At 33.8% G+C, this 10060-nt stretch overlaps 1 protein-coding gene across 5 annotated transcripts in view; it reads left to right on the forward strand.

Moving 5' to 3' along the window:
* The window catches only part of Ralgps2 (Ral GEF with PH domain and SH3 binding motif 2), a 142522-nt gene extending 132778 nt beyond the window's left edge, over positions 1–9744 (forward strand). For all 5 annotated transcript variants that reach the window (XM_004853371.3, XM_004853373.3, XM_021265365.2 and 2 more), the window contains 3 exons: positions 1959–2064; positions 3720–3811; positions 4357–9744. In XM_004853371.3, the coding sequence (XP_004853428.1) occupies positions 1959–2064; positions 3720–3811; positions 4357–4386 (228 nt within the window). In that variant the 3' untranslated portion in view covers positions 4387–9744. The remainder of the gene's footprint in view (positions 1–1958; positions 2065–3719; positions 3812–4356) is intronic.
* Positions 9745–10060: the final 316 nt, after the last annotated feature.

Genomic DNA, 10060 nt, shown 5'->3' on the forward strand with positions numbered 1-10060 from the left:
TGTTTTGTTTTTGTTGTTTGAGCTGTGGGGGGCAGAGTATGTTTTGGAAGAGTAGCTGGGAAAGAAGAGAGATATTTTATTCTGTTTTTGAATGTTTAAAAGTAAAAGCATACTCATTGCAAAAATATTTCTAGTGGAAGTGTATTCATTTCAAGAAATAATTTAATACCAAAAAAAGGCCTTTTTTCCCCTCTCATTAAATGCATAGAAAAAAGGCCAGGGCAGTATTACTCCAAATGAATAAGGTGGGGGTCAGCTGGTAGTCCAGCAACATTATACTGTGTATCTGTTTTCATCCCTCAGTGTTATGGGGGTTGTGTTCCTTTTTTTTTTTACAAGCGGAGGTTTTGAGGGTTAGGAAAAGAATATCAGAAAATCATGCTATCTATTTATGAGCTGTTTTGTGGTATTGCCAGTTTCATTCTTCATAGTAACAATAGCTAGATTCTTTAGCTTTTATTTTGTAGTTAAGTTACAAATGTGCTTTTATTCTTTTTCCAGTATTTTTTCATTGTGAAACACACAAAGTAGATAGGTGCAGTGTATAAGAACGTTTTACGACAGTAAATAAATATACCCTCCACCTCACATAAGAAACAGAGCTGTCAAAGCTATCCCAAATGCCATCTCCTTTCTCCTTCATCAGACACCCCCACAGACCATCACTGTCCTGAATTTTTTTCTTTGAGAGTTTTACCATATATGCTTCCTTATACAATAGTTTTATTTTAGAATGTACCTATATATTCTTAAGCATAAACTTTTTTGGTTATTACATTGTTGAGATTCATTGTTCTTTATGCATATAGCTGTTCCTTTTCACAACTGAATAGTCTTCCATTTCTATTCAGTCTGCTGTTGGTGAATATCTGATGGTTTTTTCTGTTTGTTTGCTAACAGTGCCACTGTGAATATTTTTGTTCACAGATTTTTTACCTCTAGGGTGTATACCTGAGGAATGCAAATGCTTAGCTTTACAAGAAAATGCTACATTAAGTTGCATAGTCATTAGTAGTGCAGTGAGATTCCATATCTTCACCATACTTTTTATTACTAAGCTTTTTCATCTCAGCTAATCTAGTATGTATAAAATGTTACCTTATGATTTTAATTGGTATATCTAGTTTTACCTTTTTTCATATTTTTTGGTGATAGTGTTTCTGTGAAATGCCTGGATAAATATTTTATTTATTTTTACTTTTAATTGATAAAAGGTTTGTATATATCCCAGATGTAGATCTGTTAGCACTGATATGTTACAAAAACTTTCCTCCAGCTTGTTTGACTTATCTTTTTACTCCCTTTATGGTGTCTTTTAGGATCCTTTTAACATACTACTGTATTCGGTTTGCCAATATTTTGTATAACTTTTTTCATTTATGTTCATGAATCAGATTAACCTAATTTTCTGTTCTTTTATAGCAGCCTTTTCTCAGGGTTGCAAAAAGAAGTGTATCTAAAGTAATAATAATAAAACAAAAGAATAGTTGGCTATAAAAGCTAACATACATGTAAAAATACCTTTTTCTTTTTTTAAGAAACATAAGTGAGGATATTATCACTAATTATCTGATAGCCCTGATGCTTTATTAAATCATCAGGTTTAGAAAAACAAAACTATAAAGTGCAGTTGTTTCCTATAAGCAGTAGCACAGTAATTAGGAAAAAATAACAGAAGAAAGTATCAGGTTCACTAACATCATGCTCTTTGGGAATGGAGAATAAACAGGGTTTGATGAAGAGTTGAAGCTGAGAAAGGTCTGGAAAGTAGAACACTGTCTGAAAAAGGCATCTCTATATGCAATTTACTAATGAAAGGTCTCCAGTTTATCAGAACTAGCCAGAAGTCATAAATCTTATCTCTCATTAGGAAAAACTGAAAACACACTATTACTTGTACTCAGAATATTAATAATTTTTTGCTAATTATCACTTTTTTCATTATCTTACAATCTCAGTTCAAATCGACATCAAATAAGAATGTGTCAGTAGTAGGATGGATGGTGATGATGGCTGATGACCCAGAACATCCAGATCTCTTCCTGCTGACCGATTCTGAAAAGGGTGAGTTGTTAGGATGCTTAGCACTTAAGGTAGTGTGTATGCACTTTCTGATGGACCTAATCCTAGTGTAACTGAAATACTCAACGGAGGAAGTGTTTGTTTTGTTTTAGGAATTATTTTTGTCATATAATGTCATATAATAAACCAGTATTTTTAGAACTTTTTTTCCTACATGGGCAAAAGCTTGGAAACTAAAAGGCCAACTAAATCCTAAAAGGATAAGCAGAAAGGGAGAGAATTTGAGAATTATGTAGCCTATTGTTGCTTTAATCTCAGAGATTGCTCTTTCATCAGTTATGTAACTCACACCACTGTCTACATTAAAATATTTTACATGCAATATGTAGACACATTGGTGAATACAGTAATTGGCTGTTGACCCAGTGGTCAAACTCCAAACTTTGTAAAGTTGATGAGAGAACTGCATGGTAAGCTGTTGAGTAGCACATCCTGCCTCTGTCACTTCATACTGCAGGGTCCAGCAGAAGAGATCCCTGTGGTTCTACTCTTCCTTCTAACTACTAGCTCTTGATAGGCCCCACAAAAGAGGCTGAAAAGGAAATTCTTTCACACCTACACAGAATTCTCCACTACCGCAACTCACAATGAAGTACTATATTTATTACATTTTGTTGACTTCACCACTGTATTTTGACCTGTTTATCTAGATGCTATTTTTTTATCAACAGATACTCTATTTTTCAGGTATTACAGTGTTTTAAGGGGTTTTTTTAATGTAGATTGGATGTAGAAAAAAATAATCATACCAAAATGTCTTATTTTGAAGTAGATTGATACACAGTAAGGACCTCCTACACAACTTCTGAATTCAAAGCCCCAGCTTCTCAAGATGCCAAAGACATGATTCATAAAATTGTATTTTTAGCATTTTGCTAACAAATTTTATTTTCCTTTCATTTCTCATAGCATGTAGAATAGTCAGGATTTTTATGAAATCTGTGCTAATGGTCTTTTTAGGAGGAAGAAGAAGTAAATTAAGCTGTGACCAGCTGAATTGTAGATATGCTCTTACTCAGATGGACCTAATGCCTGCATCTGAGTTCAGCGGGCAAAACAGACTTTTTAATTAATTTCTAATTTCCTAAAAGATAAAAAGGTGTGTCCTATGATTTTTCCCAGAGAGTCCTCAGCAAAATTGAAAATCTGAAATAATTTTGAAAATAATTTTCTTTTAAAAATTTAACATCATGTAAAAATTGGCATGTAAAAATTTAATATCAACATTAATTATTTAGATCATCTTCATAGTGTTAAAAACAATTATTCTGCAGTCTTATCCACATAGACAAATCTAGAGAAGCCACACAATTATTTTATCTAGGTATTCTTTACAAGGAATTTATGAGGCAAAACAAAATTGACACTATACAAAAGAACTAAAATGGCCGTGGGTTTAGCTCAGTGAGTGATTCTACTGCCTGCCTCACAAGCACAAGGATCCGAGTTCAATCCCCAGTACCAAAAACAAACAAAAGAACTAAAATACCATTCATATCATATTTTATCTGGAAAATCAGGTGTTAAATAGAATTCTGAAACAGAACTCATATTTAGTTCACTCTTGAATATCTGACAGAATTATGTGGCATAGTGCTTAAGTTTTTATTATTTTCACTTGGTTTTGGTAATTTTAGGAAATTCATACAAGTTTCAAGCTGGCAGTAGGATGAATGCAATGCTGTGGTTTAAGCATTTGAGTGCAGCCTGCCAAAGCAACAAACAACAGGTGAGATTTCTCTTAATTCTCGGAATAGTCCGTAATTTAGGAAACTATTGAAGATTTCCAACAATTGTTGAAGTAAGTAGTTTTCTTCATGACCTGGGAAAATGGAGTTGTTTTTATTCCTTTTATGGATTACAGCAATCAGTAAGACAAGTCCACATTTTAGTGAGGAGCAAAACAAAAGACAAAATTTCAGATCTCTGTGAGGTGATGAGGCTGACATGAGTGACAAGAAGGAACAGGCCACTCAGATTAGAGAGAGTTTAGTGCTGGGAAAGGGAGCAGAGCCCTACATTAAACAGAAAGACATCATCTTTGCCCCTTCCTCCTGGCCATAGCAGTTTACTTGAAAGAGCTCATTACTCATCTCAGTGATTTTTCTCTCTAAAAATTTTTTAAATGTAATATTCATTAGTCATAATTAAAGTACCCATCACATTTCTTTTTAAATATATTTAAGAAAGATTTGGACTTGCCCAAATGACAAGGAAAGAAATATTAGCTTGAAAAACAACTTGCAAACACTTTGTAATGCTTGTCATTTTTAGGTTCCTACAAACTTGATGACTTTTGAGTAGAAACCTGGGGAAGATGAAGTGAACCCTGCTCCTGAGTGAGAGTGGGACCTACAGAAAGAGCGCCAGCTGCAGACCATCTGTGCCAGGAAGAGCCCGAGGCTCCATCTCAGCCTTGGAGTTCTGAACCAAAAAGCACTAATTTCAGGGAATGAAGTGAGATATTCCCAGAGGACAAATTGGAGTTACAAAATAAACTGCCATGAACCATGCTTCTTATCTCAGAACTGACCTGTGGAAACCACTGCCTTAAAAGAATGAAAGGAAAACCAACATGAAACACCAAATAGTGTGTGTGAATCTTCTGGCGGTGCTGTGCTTGAAATAGATTGTAGCTAATTTGCATTTCTTTTATCTTTGTACTAATTTCAGAGGGGGAATTATCTTTTTTAGATACAGTTTAAAAAAGGAAAAACATTTCTTATGGATTACATCAGGATCTGGCTTTGAACTGCAGTGAACAGATACTTAGAGATTATACCAGCAGCCACACACACCCCGCCCCCAGGTTTGTTCTCCCTCCAGTAGTGCATTCTCACTTGTTTTCTAACAGCAAGAATGTGGGAATTGGAAATGTTAATTATGTAAGTTGTCAGGGTTTGTTTTGGATGGGAGGTGTTTGTCTTGTTTTGGATAAGGGGACATCTTTTTAAACTTTTGAATTTAGTGCTGTGTGGGAAACATTATTTCCTGCAGGAGGCACAAAAGCCAAGTGTTCATATGCCAGGCAGTTTCTTAAAGTAGGCTCCAGAAAACATTGTTGTTTCTAACAGGGGTTAAAGCTTAGCTTTACATGAATTTTTTGTTGGACCACAGATCTGCCTAATAGAGAACTGCAATCCCAAGCTAAACTTTCCTGAGAAGATTTTACAATAACTAGCCTTTTCCCTGAGTTGATTGAATTATCCCTTCTCCCAGTCACAGATGGTTTTTATCAGCGAGGGTGATAATACTGATATTTTGCCAGGATATTTTGTTTCACAGTGTTTAATGTGCATAATGCCAGTGTTTTTGTTGTCATTGTTACAATTATTCACTTGTTTTTGTTTAATATGAGATTCAAGATTGTATTTGTTTAAAAGATTGCTTGTTTATGTTTTATCATAAGACAAGAATTTTAAGAGGGATAAAGGTGAAAGTTGGAGGTTCTGGAAGTTTTAAGTATCAAACGTTTCCTCCTTACATGACTCACCATGAGCATACCAAAACATTTTTTCTGAAAACCTACTAATAGTTCCCTTACATGAAACCGTATTTTGGCAGTGGTTGACTAAGCAGTTTTGACAGAATTCTTCTATGCAATAATGCATTTAATTTCTAAAATAAATGTTAAATTGAAAATTGAAAAAAAAGGGATGAGGTACCTTAGATTTCATAACAAAAAAATAGCATTTGAACAAAGATTCCACATTAAATATTATATCCTTGTGAGGCACAAATTTTAGTAGTGACCTAAGGAGAGAAGTGCTTCTTGATTGATGCCTGCTTATAAACATCTATTATTTTGGGCCTCACATAAAATTTCTCACACACCTAGTCTTAGAGAAATGTATACTGTATCATATTTTGCCCTCAAGTCCACTTAAAGAAAATACTACATGTATAATAATTAGCTAAAAATTTATCCAAAGGAAAGCAAGAGCTTTTTCTGAGTGTTTATAAATTTCGTTTTTTTGTTTAGGAAGATATTAAGAGTTCAAATACGTTTGTCATATGATAGAAATACGTTGTTTCTGGGTTTTGGTGACAGGCTGAAGAGGGCAAAATGTTGCCTGTGCTGAATGATTTTTTTCAGTTAATGATCTAAGCTTAACCCACGTTGGGTACATAGAAAGACATCGTCTGCATAACCAGCAGTATTACTATAGAGACCTTGCACATCTTACTTTTGTTTTGCATTTTTAAAATTTCCTTACTTTATTTCTCTTTAAAAATAACTTTTAAGTGTATTGCTTTTTTAAAAGAAATTGCAAATAAGAACCCTGTGGATTTTATTATTATTTTGTTTGTCATAAATAAGCTAAAGTAGATATGTTTTAGGTTAACCATACCTGTGGAAATATGCAACTGGAAGTCAGAGGCTGACATCATAGTTTTGCCAAAGAGAGAGAGAGCTAAGATGGAAGGTATGTTTGATATTTTCAGCTCTAAACAATGAGTGCTTGTGTAGACTAAGTATAGTGTTCAAATTGAATTAACAGTTCACAGATAGAATAGGCACAGTGTCTTCAACTGATGGAAGATCAACCCCACAGTGAAGTAGAAATCATTATTGTTTTTCTATTTTCCTTGATCCATTCAAAAGATCAGACTCTGCTTTTTAGGATTATTTTCTCTTTTGAAGCAAATTTTGAATTAATATAGGTGAGTTTTGACCTATAATTCACAAAATATTATAATTCAAGCAAAATATATCACCAAACTATATTAAATATTTAGATAGTTTATTACCCTCAATTGTAAATTAGTAAGTCAAAAGCTAAAAATTTCCATCAGTGTTAAGCTCATTTCTTTCTACCCTAGTCAGAAACTCATTAGAAATTCATTTAAATTTTAAATTAAGCTGGTTTATAACCACAATGATTGGTATATTTTATGCCCTGCTATAGTAGTATATATACTAGCCCAAATACAATTTGAGGCAATCCTATTTAACAATTTATTTAAAACTGGAAAATTAACTACATAACAACCTTCTTGAGCACTGATTTGGTTACACATCTTTCCCCTTGTTTCAGAGTATTATTTTTACTGTAACCTCTAAACTGTACAAATTGAAATAGAACTGATCAAACTCACCTTCCCATTTTGTTGTCTTCACTGTGTAAATATTACAAAAAGGGATTCAAACAATGAGTTTGAATGTTGTTTTGTTGTTGTTGTTGTTGTTTTTTCTCTTCCCCAGACATATGCTCCAATGGTAAATATTTTTCCTGTGTGGAAAATGCCATATAACTATTGCACTACTGTCTGTATGGACTGCATTGCTATTGGGTCTTTCTGTATGTCAAGAGTCAGGGTATTTATTGTTACAAAGCTTTTATAAATGGTTCTTTTCCTCTTGCGGAAGATTTATAAAGGAGCCCAAGAAGCATTATCATCATAGAAGAAAAAAATGGAAAAATGTTTACAGTCTCTAGCATATCTGTTAGTTGAAATAGGGCCCTCAAAAAGAGTAGCCTCTCTTTCTGGATTATTAGAATTTACCTGGCTAAATGCCTTTAGCATAATTCTTTTTTCCTAAGGTTAAATCTGTAAAGTCTACACATTTTATTACTGAAAACAAAACTATAGAGCATCGTTAACTAGATATCAATACTGAAAGATTTAGTCCATTGGCTTTTTAAAAGAATTTATTCACCTTTTTTTTTCTTGTTGAGCCACATTTCTTTACAACCAATTTTTAAGCCACCATATTATCCTCTGTAAACAAGGGGTGCCAGGGTTGCTTAACAGAAGATAATCTAAAGAAATCCTCTGCTTCAAAGGCTTTTGACATAATTGGATCCCTTTTTGAAAATAGAGATAAATCCAATTCAACTGTGTCACAGTGGAGCAATAATGCTACTGTTGCATGAATCAATCATACAAAGCAGGTGATGAGGTTTGTCTGACTTCTTTTAGTGACATTTCAGGGTTTGCCTTTTTTCCCCTCTCTTGTTTTGTATTCTTTCAAACTTAGTAAATTCATTCTTTTCCAGCCAGAGTGGTATTCTGTTTTCTCTAAGCCTTTAATATACAAAAATGGCTATTCAATCATATTGATGATAAATTACTTTCCATGTGAACCTTTTCAAAATGATTTAAATACCTTTTGGGTTTGCTCCCTAAAAATGGCTTGTGTCTAAAATGACTTTTCTCTTTAAAGGGTCCTAATGAAAGAGAGTTGTGCATACAAACTTGTATTAAATATATTGAAAGCAATTTCATTACATCTATATCTCAAGTTGTAATGAGGGGAAAGTTTGGTTAGTGCCTTACCAATGAAGACCAATTTTAGGGCATTGAGTATGACAATAATCATTTGCCCTCTTACTTCAGGAGTGTGCTATCCCTCTCTCCACCAGCTTAATCTTACAGCAGGACTAAGGAAGTCTGTACAGATACTGCCAGGTACTTGTTGCAGTCCTCCTTGGTTTTTGAGTCTTTTTTACACAAGTTTTGTCCCTGCTTCTGTCCTTTCCAGATAGGAGATTAAAAATAAATCCACTGAGACCCTTAAAAACAACTTGGAAGAACATCCATCCAGCTGAGTTCATTCTTTATTTTATTGTCTTGAGCATAGGTTTAATGATAAGGCCTTTTTGGAAAACCCCTAAAAAATAAGGTGCATCCAGAAATATTTTTTTGGGTTTTATTAAAGTATTGAAATCTTGTAATGAGTCCCTTTGGGCAGAAATGAGATGTATTTCTATTCAGTCTTATACTTAAAGAAGACCCAGATTGAACAAGCCTACCAGTTATTATTTGCCAAAAATAGTATACAAGAAAGTAATTCAACTCCAGTACACACATTAAAGGGAATTTAAGAGACTAGACTCAATTTCTCAGTGAAAGAAAAGCTTAGAAATAATCTGCTTTTCTGAGCTATTAGACCTAGTGCTGCTGTTTTTTATCTGTGTCAAGATGCTGTTTTCACATTTTTAAAAGGGCTAGTATGTTCCAGAATAGGCCAGTAGATCTATAATCTTTAAACCCAAATGAAAGGGTTAACTGGTCCTTGAGGGTTATTAGCGGAATTTAAATTTTTATTCTAGTCATTTGGACCGCAAAGCAGTGGTGGGATTTTTAAAAATGTAATTAGAGTGTTTTAGGGTAGAACTTCTTTCCTTAAAAAAACTATAAATACTAGCTGTGCTTTAGAACCAGGTGACAAATACTGTTTTCCCTGAAGATACCAACTAGAACTACTAACAAATATAGTCCAATAATTATTTTTACATGTGACTGTAAAATAGCAGCTGATAAGTCACCAAATTCTCAAGTGTTTCTGTACCTTATTGACATTGTTTGACAAACTACTGAAATATATGTGTGTGGAGAGGCTGGTGATCTGGTTCACAACATAATCTAAAGGAAATCAAACATCTGTAGGGATAGCTACCCAATGACGATAATACACAGGAAAACACAAGCCATTTTTATTCTTCTTTATCCCAATCAACTTGAGGTATTCTAATGATGAAGCATTCAATTGCACTATGACCTTCTTAAGTGATGTGCAACTTGGTTCCTCTCTCACTTTTTGTTTCTTTTTAATATGCAGATGTGAGTGTGATCTTCAGTGTGTTTGCATAAACTAACTTACAATGAATTTAAGCTTTCTGAAATATTTCTATTGAAATAAATCACTAAAAATTATACATTGTGTGAGGATGTTCTGTTACCATATTTGCATTTTATCATTAACGAAGTGTAAATCAACTTTAAACTGATTTTTTTTCTTTTCCTTTACAAAAGTAGTTGACAGGGATCATAGGCACAGAGAAAGTTCTGCCCGAATAAACTTTCATTGCTCTTCTGTAGCCTAGAATGAGAATGCGCTATGGCATATGGTCAAAGGGGGTCTTAGGACAGAAGGCAGTTGTAGAATAGTTCCACCTCCATCTCTCTCCCTGTAAATACATGATATGAGCAGTCCCCCAAAAAGACCTCTTTGCTAATACTTTATTCCATC

This window comes from Heterocephalus glaber, unplaced genomic scaffold (assembly GCF_053883595.1).
Source record: "Heterocephalus glaber isolate CG9 unplaced genomic scaffold, H.glaber_assembly_v1.0 deba00001600, whole genome shotgun sequence".
Classification (NCBI taxonomy): domain Eukaryota; kingdom Metazoa; phylum Chordata; class Mammalia; order Rodentia; family Bathyergidae; genus Heterocephalus; species Heterocephalus glaber.